Below are 14,250 nucleotides of genomic sequence, written 5' to 3' on the forward strand. Positions count from 1 at the left end.
GGTTGCGGGACCAAAAGGTTGTGATACTGTGTAATCACTTTCATATTGCGCCCTCAGAACCATCTCATAATTATAGATTAACTATGTCGTAATTACGAGTTGATTATGTCGTAATTACAAGTTGATTATGTCGTAATTACGAGTGGATTATGTCGTAATTACGAGTTGATTATTTCGTAATTACGAGATAATCAGAATACCCCTTTTTTTTTTATTTGATTGACACCAATGTTCTTTTGTAATAATCTCCCAACTTGGATTCAATCGAAATAAAAGGAAACCCATCAAAATAATTCGCGAAGATTACAAGTGTCGCTGGATTTTGACCATATCCACATAATATGCCTGCACTGCAGAGGATACAGAATGTTGAAAATATTATTCCTTTTAGAGATCCAACTTTCACAGTATCCCTCAAATTCAAATGACCTTCAGAGACTTTAATATATTGTATACATGTGGTTAACCGAAAGGCTTCACTGATAATATTTTATAAGCTTATCTTGTTGTTAATCGAAAGGCTTCACTGTTAATGGGCTTCATTAAAGTTGCAATTGCAAATTTTCAAGTTATATTTTTAAAATGTATTAAAATAAAGCCTTAAAATAGATAGTATCCATAAACAGTCCTACCTTGTTAAAGAATAATCCTATTAATCCTATAATTCGCTATTGCCAGCTGAGAAATTTACAAAAATATCATTTTTAACTTCAAATTCCAGGGGGTTTGGATGGCTGAATGGTTAGCGTGCGCGCGCTGTATCATAAAGTCTGTCATTGAGTCGACTGGCGTGGTTTCGAATCCCCGGTTGTACGTGACAAGGAGTAGGGTCGCCTGTCCAACCTCGTGGGTTTTCTCCGGGTCCTCCGGTTTCCTCACACTGCTAAAAGACCCCTACGCGCAAGCGAATTATTGAAATAAAATTAAACTACATGTATATGTTAGTCCCGAAATGACCTAGTTTGTGTCGAGTGGATGTTAAACCCAATTTCTCTCTCTCTCTTTCAAATTCCAACGTTGGAAAATGGCTGCCCCATGTTGTCAATAGCAAAACAGGGGAGGTAATTGTGTTGTTATTTCCGGTGTCATAGATTTTTAAGGGTGGGAAATAATGCCCATGATCGTATAATAGTGATTTGATAACCTATTGAGCAAAAGACATAGAAATAATTATGTTTTGACTTTCTTGGAAAATTTGAAATTCTCGCTTTAACCACATTTATATTTTTTTCATGAACCCTATATTATACACTACATACATGTACTAGTTAAAACAAAGTCAATTAAATTTTCACAAATATGTTTGAGCAGAGCTTTTGAAGGTTTAATTGGCTTTTTTTGTTATAAAAGAATATATGCTATACATGTGTTATATTATGATGATTATTGACATCTTTATTTATAGGAAATGAATCTTTATATGATTTATATAGACATGGATGGATACCATATTCTCAAAGGGATTTTTTGAGGGTAAGCTTTAATTTACTATTTTTATCAGTTTCAGAGTAACACTATACATTAATCATAAGTCTTGTGGTATGCGTAAATTTACCTGTAACATATAAATGACCCATTGACCTTTTATAAACCGGTCATACAAATACTGTAAACATACCTATATAACAGAGAAACTTAGTCAAATCTATTGCAGCTTTACAATAGAATGATTTTGTTGTGATTCTAACTGTTTATTATTAGTAATTAATCACCTGTTTGAACATTATTTTTTTGTCATGGCTCAATTTTCCCCATCAGTTTCTGTCAGATTATAAAATTTAATCCTAGTTACGGATTTTTATACTGTTTGTCAATTAGAGCCCACATTTCTCACGATCAGTGAGTAGTCCCTGGTCAGTTTGGTTCATTTTTATACGCCCACTTGGAAATGTGGACGTATATTGCCATCACCCCTGTCTGTCCAAAAGTTATCATCCAATTGTTTTAAAATTGATACATGTTGTTTACATTAGTGAAATGAAGAAACCTATTTAATTTCAATAATTTCTGTTTATTACTTCTAGAGTTATGTCCCTTCTTTCACTTTGTTGCACCTTGTGAACGCTCTAACTAATAACATCAAAAGTTATCTGCTGATCTGTATGAAATTTATATGTCATTTAAATTAGTAAAAAGAAGAATCCTATTGAATTTCAGCAATTTGATTCCTGTTAATTACATCTAGAGTTATGGCCCTTGTTTCACTTTGTTGAACCTTATGAACCTTCTAATGTCAAATGTTATCATCCGATGTGAAATTTATATGTATTATTTAAATTAGTGAAATGAAGAATCTTATTTAATTTCAGCAATTTCCGTTTATTACGTCTAGAGTTATGGCCCTTGTATCACTTTGTTGAACCCTGTGAACACTCTTAACGGCAAAAGTTATCATCCGATCTGTATGAAATTTATATGCATCAATTATATTTTAAGCAATTACCGTTAATTACATCTAGAGTTATGGCCCTTGTTTCACTTTGCTTAACCTTGACAATGCTTGACCGACAAATATTATCATTCGATCCGTATTAAATTTATATGCATCATTTAGTGAAACCAAGAGGTCTATTTAATTTCAGCAATTTCTGTCAATTCTAGATTTATGGTTCTTGTTTTACTTTGTGAACCTTGTGAACTTTCGAATGACAAAAGTTATCATCCGATCTGTATGAAATTTATATGCATTATTTAAATTAGTAAAACGAAAAACCTGTCATTTTCAACAATTTCTGTAAATTACTTCCAGAGTTAAGGTCCTTGTTTCAGTTTGTAGAACCTTGTGAACCCTCAAACGACATAAATTATAATCTGATCTGTATGAAATTGTCTTGTAAATGCGCCCAATTACCTACAAAAGAATAAGTATGCGACAACCCTCGCCGACCGCTAGGACGATTTAGCTGCTGTGGGTATATTTTCGTTGCCTGGCAACCTATCTTTGATGGGCTATGTTGTTTCCATATGATTTTCCAAGTGTGGTTGCATTACTGTGAGAGTACTAATGTTATTTTTATTACAAAGGATTCATCCCTGTCTGGTCATCACATTTTTTGGGACTCGATAACTACAGTTCTAATTGAGCTAGAATGTTCAAACTTGGTGTAGATGTTTATTAGGGTTACATCAACCTGACTGTTAAGACTTCTGAACAGGACTGTCTATTGTTTGTAAACAAATCAGCATATTCAGTCTATGATATACACACAGAGAAGTATCTCTGTAGTATACCAAAAGTATGATAGTAGAAATAGCTGTTTAATCGATTGTCTAGTCAATGATGAATGAGTACTTACTCCTAGGCACATGCACTATACCTGTAGTTACTATGTAGGTACTCTAAAGACGAATTTAAAAGAATTATGTGAATTATTTGTATCCTTTGTAGAGCTTTTAATCAAATAGGTGTTGTGATGAATTAAATCAAATGTTTTTATTTCTGTTTCAGTTTTGGTATGAAAGTGTACAAGATGAATCCATTAAAGAATTAATTACCATGAATGATGTCATATACACTCGAAGTAAGTTCTCCTTTAGAAGGCCATATAATTTACAATTGGTATCCCTTTTACTAAGAATAAAATAAGTCAGTTTAAGACAAAAAGTTTAGTAGTTTGATTCAAGTTCACTTTATCTTATTTTATTTGTTATTAGAAAAAGATGTTGGAAATGAAGTGTTACATCTGGGAAATGACATAGGTGTTCATAGTGTAGAAGGTCAACGTGTCACACAGGTATTTCATTTTGTTTTTAGAATTTTTCTATTATTAAGAGAGCTTCTGGTATATAAAACTAGATTTGTTTTGTTTTTTTTCATTCAAACTTTATCATACCCCAGTAAAAACTATACCATTTGCACACTGGTGGGATTTGTCTTGTGTAGAAATATGCCTTTGATTGATTTTATATTACTGACTGTTGACAAGATGCCATTATTATTGATGATCAGTGCTATGAAAAATATTAAACAATCAGATGAGTACACTGAGTACAGTATCATGAGATTACTAGGGTTATCACAGACCTGGAAATCGATCTAATAAGACTCTATGCTACAGCTGTGCCCCAGCAATATGTCTTTTATTTTTAATTGCCACAAATACTCCTGGCTTTACTGATTAATTCTATATAAATTTTTATTTTTAGCTGGCTGTACTTTTAAGAAATTTATCATTTGAAGATATCAACCAGAAATTAATGGCATCAAATGCTGTTGTTTTCAAGTGAGTAAAAACTCTTGTGTAAACTATATAACTAATTCGTGGTAAATATGAAATATATCAACTGGCACAAGAAGTGAGATCTTCACATATATCTTTTAATGTAAAGACTATATTATGTAAAGCTCAAAACCTTCATGAAGAATGTGCTTGTACGAAAAAGATAGCAGATTTATTATTACTTTATATGTCTACGACACAAAAAGATAGTTGGTTTGAAATTAATAGAAACCAAAGTAAACTATAAATTATCATAACTTAATTTATATATGATTGATTTGAATAATTTTTGGACCAAATTGTTTTTAAAGGAGCTAAATCGCTAATATATGGGACCTAGAAATTGAGACAAATGGGTCGCAACGTATATAATAATGTATTATGGATGTATATAAACTAATTTACATTGAATTGTTTCCGTTTTTACTCTAATTTCAAATCCGATATGTTCGGCGAAATACGCCATAAGTCTCAATTGAATGGCAATCTCCAGCGTCTGGTTATTCCAGTCTACACCAATAGTATTTATTGCGCATGCTCTTCAGATAATAATATGGCGCCACCGTTTGACATGACTTGTGGAAAATATCTAGCCTCGTTCTTCAAGTCCCTTGTTACAAATAATGCTGAAATGCATTATGGTACACGATTCGTGTACCGATGGTAAAATGTTTATTTTGTCATAAATATTGAATATCAGAAGCCCACCTTTTCCCGGTAAGATCACAACATCAATGTTGATTTAAATTGACAAATAATTTGTGTTTTTAATGTCGAAGACTCTGGATGATATTGAGTTAGAGACTTACCTACTTTAAATAAAGGTACTTTTGAATGTGTTTGTATATTTAACCAATCTTCTGGCATGTTGTGGCGTATTTCATATTTTTTAATGTTTTTTTTTTAGATTTTTAATGCTTTGTGTACATAGTACCTATGGTACATTAAAACAGCTTGCTTTAGACACACTAGGAAATTTAGCAGCACAGGTAAGATGATCAGTCAGTTAACCCTTCTACAGGAAAATGATGTTGAATCAGCTACATGTATTGCTTTTATAAATACTTGGGGCTGGAGGGGAGAGGTAGAGAAATTTGGTTTACTGTCCACAAGGGCAAACTAGATTATTTTGAGACTAAAATATAGTGTAATTTTATTTCAAAACTTTGCTTACACATATGAGTCTTAAGCAGTTGGAGGAAACCGGGGGTCCGGAGAAAACGCATAAGGTTAGATCGTCCTTGTCACTTTCAAGTGTGGGATTGAAACCACGGTAATTGACTCAATGACAGGCCTTATGATCTAAAGCACACACGTTTGAACATTTGAACACCCCTGGGACTGGAAGGTATTTAACCTCTGTAGACCATTCCCCACCAAATATATATTTGTCAACTTTTAATCTTAACACTAGAAATTTATATACTGTGTATGCCCCATTTCTAAAAGATAAAATCGACCAGTCAAGAGAAAATATGAAACTAGTCTCATTTGTGCCTTGAGTTACCTGTCTAACTAAGATATTTCTCCAGGATTCTCCCACTTTAATTTCACATATATAGATATTAATTTGTGCTTAAATTCTATATGTAATGTAATGTATTTATTTTCAGATGGTGTTTGATTCAATAGGAAACCATAGAACAAAACTTATTCTTGACTTTATTACAAAATCTTTTTGTTCAGATGATAAATTTACAGTAGTTAGAGGTAAATATATAGTAATATTTATGTTCAGAGGTTGGGGGGGGGGGAACAACTTTTTTATGCCTTAATCTTAATGTAATTTAGTCTGTGGTCCCCAATATCAAAATACTCTCTGTTTGGTGGTGTATATTGTGGAGCCACTGTCTATAATATTCTTTTATTTCCCAGCAATTACAACTATTATATGATTTAAATATAGCATAATGAGATAGCTTTTCTTTCCACAGGGTAAATTTACAGTAATATTATATGATTGATACTAGACTACTTCTAAGTTTGTTATTGTGTTTATTTTTCAGCTTTAGAAATATTAGGTAAATTATGTCAAGTAGAAAAGAATGAAAGTTGTTTAACAGAGACATTATTATGTAAGAACTATGAAGATGTGTTCAGTTTATTAACAGTACATGATATACAACTTATTGTACATACATTAGAAGCTTTATATCAACTATCAGAACTCGGACAAACAACAACCACTAAAATAGCACAAGTTAGAAATGCAGTTGGTAAGTTAAGATATTTTAATAGATACAACCCATATTTTATTAATTACAAGTGCAGCCAGTCATTATACATTAAATTAGACGAAGATAGAAAGAGCAGAGGATATGAAGCAATGTTCTTGTCTCTTCTTTTGGCTTGTCATTTGTAACATCTTCACTCATTGTTACTGAAATACAAAGGTGAAGATATGACTGTTTCAGTAATTGGGGCAATGTGTTTTATATTTTCAGATGTTTTAATTGACCTCATAACGGTAGATGTCCAATCCTTTGGTGCTAATTCATTGATTGGTATTAAAGTTGTTGAATATGTTCCTCCACCTTCTGATCGTAAAGGGGAAAAAGGAGAAGTAGCAGAAGCCACGTCTGTGACAGTTTCAGCTACAGCCGATCCTTCCAATCAGACACCACCATCTACACCAGCTAAATCGGCTACACCAGCCAAATCTTCAATTCGTAAAGGTCCCCTTATACAGGTTCATGACATGGAAGCAACAACAATGAATTGGTATGGTTATATCTAAAACATTTTATTCATGCAAACTTGCAATGACATTTATTACTGATATTGCAGATAGGTCAGAGTTCAGATTTTGTGATAAGAACATGTGGTAGATAACAGAACACAGTTTTTATGGGATACAATCACTAGTTTATTCTAAAAGCACGACGTTTCGACAAGTATCCTCTTATCGTTATCAAGCACAAATGACAATTTAGTAAACTTGTGGACAATATATATGAAATTAATAAGAAACCATCTGCATGGATTAATCCATGCAGATGGTAATATTTCTATTACTGTTATTCTTAATCCATGCAGATGGTTTCTTATTAATTCATAAAAACTGTGTTCTGTTAATTTGTTCCCTCATCGCTAAATGCCACTTAAAGAATATGTGGTAGATAATAATTACTTTTCTTACTTATTAAATCTTGTTACTAGAACTAAACGAAATGGGCATTTTCACATTCAACATTTCCTGTAGTGTATATTGTCATCATCATTGTCCATCTGTCTACAGATTGGAGTTTTTGAACTCCCATATTTTCATGTGGACATACTATGTCATCCGGACATCCTCTAGCGATCATAATTTTTATCCAATTGTGAAAATATTGTATCCCAATGATCATGGATGGGCTTGATTTTGGCACATAGCTTGTGGACGGTCATGAAGTCTCAATTTTTATCTGATTATCATGAAACTTAAAATATATGTTTATATCTCAAAGATCTTGGATTGATTTGATTTTGACTGTAGAAGCCCTGTTATGGACTAATGTTATATATTTTTTTCTTTATGATACAGGTTCCGAGCAACATATGAGCCCAGACGAAGTGGAAGAACCTTCCAAATAGACTTGTTTACAGACTACCTACAATTTTGTCACAAATTTTCCCTTGCAAACGTACTTCAATCAACGGAGTTCTCACAGTTAGTTCGGTAAGTCGAGATTATCTACTGTAACATGCACATTAAGAATTCTTTGTCACAACCTTCCAGTTTCCTGTCAACAGTAGTCTGTTGGGCAAAAACATGGTGCATCATACTCTAATGACAGATGTTTCGTGGCAAGCCTGGCCCAACAGATAACATTAACAAAAAGTTCTATTTGAGTACGAGTATTAGAACACAGTTTATTTTATGTTACATAATTGAATAATAAGTTATTTTTATTTTTAGGGTTGCTTTTCCCCAAACAGAAATTAAGACAATGACAATGCCAAATGGAGATAAAGATATATGTTTTTTAGGATTTAGTAAACGTACAAATCCTAAACCATTTCATTTAAATAATCCAGGTAAGACCTGATTTTAAACAAGACAAACAATAGTACTACCAGATATGATGGTTGAACATATTGCTATAAAAATGTTAGGTTTAAAGGTACTTTCTAAATTTTCACTTCTGTTAATTCCTTCATTGAAAACAATGAAAGTATTTCTAGTAAATATACAAAATTCCAGTTTTAAACTTGGAAAGTCCATCTAAGAGCAAGATTTTGATACTCTGCAACAACTGTCAGGAAAAGAACCTCAAATTCGTCACACTTTTGCTCATTTTTAGACTCGATATTGGAATGCAAGAAATGTCTTGTAAATGAAATAAGTTTAGACCATTTTGTCCAACAAAGAATTATAGAAAGTATGTTTATTAGGGTTTTAAAGAGTGAGTTGCTCAGTTGATTGAGTATGTCAATTTACATTCAGTGCGATTTGGTTCAAACACGATGGATCTTCCTTCATCGATATTACTTAGTAATATTTTATTGAAATTCAAAATGGAAGAGACACTTGGGATTGGCCATGACAGCTGCTAAGTACAAATGATAAAGAATTTTTTTTGTTTTATATTTTTTTTATACTTTTCAAGCTTTCTTTGCTTACTTATAGTTATAATATAAATAAAATTGAAATGATTGTATTTTCCTGTAGCCAGTTGCCTGAGATATTGGTTGAAACAGGAGTTATCTTGCCCCATTTTCAGTGTTTTATATATGTTGAAAGCACGGTTTATTTAAAATCACTGTTTGATGTTGTTTATTTATAGCATGATTGAATGTTGTTTGCATGTAAAGCTGCATATTGTTTAATAAAGCACATAACTTTCTTAAATATTGATACTAATCCATGACAAAAACCCATAGAAAATAAATTCATGATTTTATATCTGTAGTTTATTAAATGATGGGGTTTTGTCTGAATGGTATGGGGGTTTGTTAAAGTTTCACTGGTTGGGTTTTGTTCGAGTGAGTGGGACCATGTTCGATCACCCTAATCTATAGACTGCGATATACATTTTAAAACAAGAGATCTTATACATCATTGATTATACAACTATGTTTGAGGATTAATCATTTTTTACTCTTTGTCCTAAACTTGGAGATAATTTCATGTTGTTTCTTTTAACACGAACTGTGTACAGTAGAAGAATCATAATCGAGTTAATTGAAATAATTTTAATCATCCTAGTAAGACTAGATTGTAGAATTGAGCTAATTTTGATGCATAAATAAATCTGTTTAAATTGATGGGATCTCGGTCATGACAATAATGACACTTTAGCTAGCATGATTTTAGTGTATACATAAACTGCAGTGCTTGAACCCTATGTGTATCAAATTGCATAATAGATGAAAGAATTATATTATGAGCTTACATTTAATATTTATATTAATTGAGTGTGCCGTTTGATTGATTTCTAATACTTTTATTTTATTTATTTCTATAAATTTGTTGTTTTAATGTTACAGTAGTTTTAGTGTTGTGTAGCACATTTCTTTTGTTTCTTGCTTTCAGTGCCTAAGTCCATAAGTGTGAGTGTGAACTTACCAAGTGGTGCTCAGGCATCTAACTCATCTCCTCTGGTAGCTAATACCCCCACCCCAACTCTCAGGCAGCGGCTTATGGAACCGCCACAACATCCTATACATCAGCCAATTGTTCATTCAGGTTCAGGAACAACGCCCAATAAAACAACACCAAACACACCAACAACACCAAGAACCATCGCTCCAAAACCGGTAGCCAAACAGCTTCAACTAGGCAGCACGGTGGTCATAACTCAAGGTCCCAGACCTCCAGGAACTCCTGATAACTCGCAAGTCCCAGGTTCACCATCAGTTAAACGCCAGAAGATAGCTCCCAAACCATCCATTCAACAAACCAATGTACAATTTCCATCTATTCATAATGCTTTACAAACAGATAGTAATGTGGTAATGAAAACAGCTGCTCTGCTTCTAGATCAAGATTCATTTCACAAATCAACTGATACAAATTTAATCAAAAGCCTTTTGGCTAAAAAACTTAGTCAAAATTTGGTTGGGCGACAGAATTCTAGTATAGCTAGTCAGCAAGGTGCACAATTACCAGATAATATAATTATAACTAGTTCTGATCAGTCGGGGCCAGAAGTACTATTACACTCTCAAACCGAGTTAAATCAGCATAATACTACAGCAATACCATCTACATCTTCACATAGTGTAGAATCTCTGTCTACAAATACTACCCAGCCTTCATCATCACAAGTGCCATCAACAACATCGGACGATACCACATCTAGTCTACAGAATGTCCCACAAAAACGCAGAAATAGTTCTGAATTATGTCCTGTTTCGCCCAAATCATCTAAATCCCAAGGTTCACCACGTCCATCATCACCACGGGCATTATCTCCAAGATCAAAAAACTTGGACCTTGAGGTGTGTGGTGAGGTAGAAAAAGCAAAAAACTTTGTGCGTAAAGGAACTGAGGCAACTATAGAACGAGTTGAAAACAAAGGTTTGCAAGAAATAGAGACAAATAATAGTGTTAGTTCTTCTACTGCAACTACATCATCTCCGTCCCTAGTGTATAATAATACATCATCTAATAATCATCATCAACCTGTTAACAGTTCTTCCTTATCCACGTACAATACATCCTTACCTCTAGTGACAAACAATACAACATTAATTACACTACCAGCTAATGGTACAAACACTCATTCTAAACATGTGGCTTTAACTAATGATGGAGATGTGAACAAAACTAGTGAAAACATACAAGATATTAGTGAAACTCAAAAATGTGTGAAAATGAATGGAAATCCAAATATAAGGGACAAAGAAGTGCTTGGTAATAAGTTATTAAATAATAATACGTCAGTAGATCCTACTGTTAATACACAAGATAAAACAAAGTCTAGTGACTCTAATGATGTGAAAATAAACAATTGTCAAACAAATGCTAAACTTGTGAATGGTAACAATGCTTCCCCTATGGGTGATTGTGACCTGCCTCCGTCTCCTATCTATTTAAATAATATTCAAAGTGGTCTCATCAATGGAATATCTGATGATTCAATGGACTCTTTAGTTGGTGATAAATCTGTAAAAACTTTTCCAAAAGAACAAATTACAAAACTGGTCGAGAAAGCCAGTAAAATGAATGGAATCTCGCACCATATAGGTAATGGTGACCATGTTGAAGAAAAGGTTGGAAATGATAAATCTAACCAGGAGTGTGGTAGAATAAATAATACTATCTGTAAAGAAAGTTTAGAAAATCACCGTGAGTTAAATGGTAGTGTCGAGTTATCAAGTGCTGTCAAATCAGACAAACCCGTAAATAAACTGTTTGATCAAACAGATAAACTAGCTTCAACAGTAGTCACCAGTGTTATAATTAATGCAGAAGTTTCCCCGCCCATTATCAAAATACAATCGATACTGGGTGAGAAACGAGTCTGTGATACCACTCGACATGTACCTACTCCAGAAACATCACGCGACAGTGAACTAAGCTCAGACAGTTTTGCCTCTTCAACAGCAGAATCTGTCCCAGAAAAACATTCCATTCCTGTATGTATAAACATTGCTCAGCCTACTACTATAAGTACAGTAGTAGAGAAAGCATCACCAATTAATGTTAGTGAGAAGAAAGCGAAGTGTAGAAAACGTAGTAGAAGTACAACTGGTAATAGTATCAACATTAACCAGGAATGTAAAACAATCTCAGTACCTGTACAAGTTGTTGATTTTATGTGTGAATGGGCTGGATGCAATAGGTAAATAGATTTATTATATATTTTATCTTCTACTGTTACTGCATGCAGTTAAAGATTTTAACATTATTTTACATTGCTTATTGCATAAAGTATAACGTGTGCAGCAGGATTTTCTGATATTTGAGTAAAGTAACAGATTGTTAATAATTATTTTACAATACATTATTTAAGATGTAATTAAGATATCAAAATATGAAAGGTTAATAATCTCCTGGCTTGAATTAAACTGGATAAAAAAATAAAAAAATAGGCCCATTAAAAGATTATATAATTAGAGACTAATTTTGGTTATGCTGGCCTCTTTAGACCATGTCACAATTAGAGGCCAAATGTTGACAAATTTTCAATTCATCACAACTTTGTAAAAACAGAACAGAATTGAACCATTTTTGGACTGAGATGTTAAAGATTCAACTTTCACAATATTGTAGTTTGCAAGCAATTAAAAATCCCCCAAAATAAGATCAGGGACTTTTAACATGATCAAGGACTTGGGCTTCTTAAAATGATAAATGACTTTAGTTACCCAATAACATAGTCTAGAAGTGAAGATCTGAGTTTACCCTTAAAAGGTTAGAAGCAAGAGTGAAATCTGCTTATTGCAGCTCTTTCTTTAGGCCTGAAATGTTATTGACATTATTAATTAGACATTAATTAACTTATCTAGACCATAATCAACACTTGTTGACATCGTTAGCCTGCGATGTTTAGTGGATTTGAATACATATTTTGTGATGGATAATTTAACCTAAAAATGGATAATTGAGACTTTGTTTATTATCGCACTAAAGTTAGTAATGACGTTCGAGGCTAGCCTAAAATTGAATCGCTAATAACTCTGTTCAGGGTGAAGCAATTTGACTGAAATTTTCAGCATATTCTGTTTTCATTACCTATTTTTTAACTATATAGCGAGAACTGTCAGTTCTTAATCTAATCTTACCTATGCCTCAAGTGTAAATAAATTTTTGTGATATTTTTCAGGTGTTTTGAGAATGCTAGATCTGTATTTTGTCACGTTGTTAAAACTCATACACTTGTTGGTAGTGATGGTATGTGTCAGTGGGCACATTGTCAACCAATCAAACGACAACGCTGGTCACTTATAACACATTTACAGGTTTGTTAATTAATTAGATTATAACCAGTATTGAGAAGAACTAATATTTGTACACAGTATTATTAGTACTAAGGGGTTTTACAAATACACAAGGCTCTACATGATTGGGGGGGGGGGGGGGGGGCTAAATTTATGAATAAATATTGACCAAAAACTACTTTTGTCCCATTATGTTGTGGAGTTTTTTGACTGAAAGTACTGTCTATTGCATGTATAAATGTATCCCCCTCCCCCCTCAAACCTACACAACCTGTTGGGTATGTTATAAGATAATCTTAAGATAAGATTTTATTGTATCATTGCATCCACTAAGGACAGCATACACAGTTTAAACAAAAGTTGATCATACAATTATAACATTACATCTGGGGTGATCATTTATGGATGTACAGTGTGATATAATGAGTCTATATGCATCAAAAGATGGTCGGTATAATGAAAATCAGTATAGAGCTAAAATGAAAAACTATCTGAACTAGCCTGTAAAAAAAACATACAAATGTAACAATAATTTATTTATTTTTTTTGTATTTAGGATCTTCATTGTTCTGATAGTGCTTTAAGGGCAAGGTCAGCTAAAAGGTTACAACCTCATCAGACAGTAGTCCTTAAAAAACCTGCCCCCACACCTACTCCTCCTGCCCCTAGTACACCAGCTCCAACTACAACAATTACTACTACTACCACAGCATCAGCAAGTACAACAAACTCAACATTAGTCTATCCTAATGATGCTGCCATGCAAGCCATCAAACGATTTCTTGTACGACCACCATTTCAAGAGTTTTTGGTAAGCTATTTGTATAATTTTCTTCAAGCAAAACAAATCTTTTCATGTTTGTAGACCACAGTAGTCAAGTTGTTAGGCATTAGATTTTACAATTGAATTGAATCCAAGCTAGGAGATTATCTACATATAACCATATTGATATTTTGATTTTGTTTTCTTAGTTAAAGTTTCAGTAATCTAATTGAGTACATTTTAGGGTGGATAAAGCCTTGAAAATCTAAATGACAATCAATGTCATAAAGTGAAAGGAACTGACCACAAATTTTGGGCTTAATTTTTGGGATGATATTAAAACAAAGATTACATAACAAGAAAATGATTTTCACCTGAAACAAAATATTTTTGTGT

At 33.0% G+C, this 14,250-nt stretch overlaps 1 protein-coding gene across 2 annotated transcripts in view; it reads left to right on the plus strand.

Annotated features, from left to right (window-relative positions):
• The window catches only part of LOC126811483 (AT-rich interactive domain-containing protein 2), a 36,131-nt gene that overhangs the window by 18,951 nt on the left and 2,930 nt on the right, over positions 1 to 14,250 (plus strand). Inside the window, exons 6-18 of one of the 2 annotated variants that reach the window (XM_050537138.2) lie at positions 1,406 to 1,473; positions 3,449 to 3,521; positions 3,655 to 3,734; positions 4,147 to 4,223; positions 5,128 to 5,209; positions 5,834 to 5,930; positions 6,227 to 6,436; positions 6,665 to 6,941; positions 7,747 to 7,881; positions 8,122 to 8,240; positions 9,739 to 11,992; positions 12,977 to 13,112; positions 13,648 to 13,902. In XM_050537138.2, coding sequence (XP_050393095.1) covers positions 1,406 to 1,473; positions 3,449 to 3,521; positions 3,655 to 3,734; positions 4,147 to 4,223; positions 5,128 to 5,209; positions 5,834 to 5,930; positions 6,227 to 6,436; positions 6,665 to 6,941; positions 7,747 to 7,881; positions 8,122 to 8,240; positions 9,739 to 11,992; positions 12,977 to 13,112; positions 13,648 to 13,902 — 3,863 coding nt within the window. The remainder of the gene's footprint in view (positions 1 to 1,405; positions 1,474 to 3,448; positions 3,522 to 3,654; positions 3,735 to 4,146; positions 4,224 to 5,127; positions 5,210 to 5,833; positions 5,931 to 6,226; positions 6,437 to 6,664; positions 6,942 to 7,746; positions 7,882 to 8,121; positions 8,241 to 9,738; positions 11,993 to 12,976; positions 13,113 to 13,647; positions 13,903 to 14,250) is intronic. The other variant, XM_050537139.2, reaches the window with a different exon arrangement.

This window comes from Patella vulgata, chromosome 2, assembly GCF_932274485.2.
Source record: "Patella vulgata chromosome 2, xgPatVulg1.2, whole genome shotgun sequence".
NCBI classification, from domain to species: domain Eukaryota; kingdom Metazoa; phylum Mollusca; class Gastropoda; family Patellidae; genus Patella; species Patella vulgata.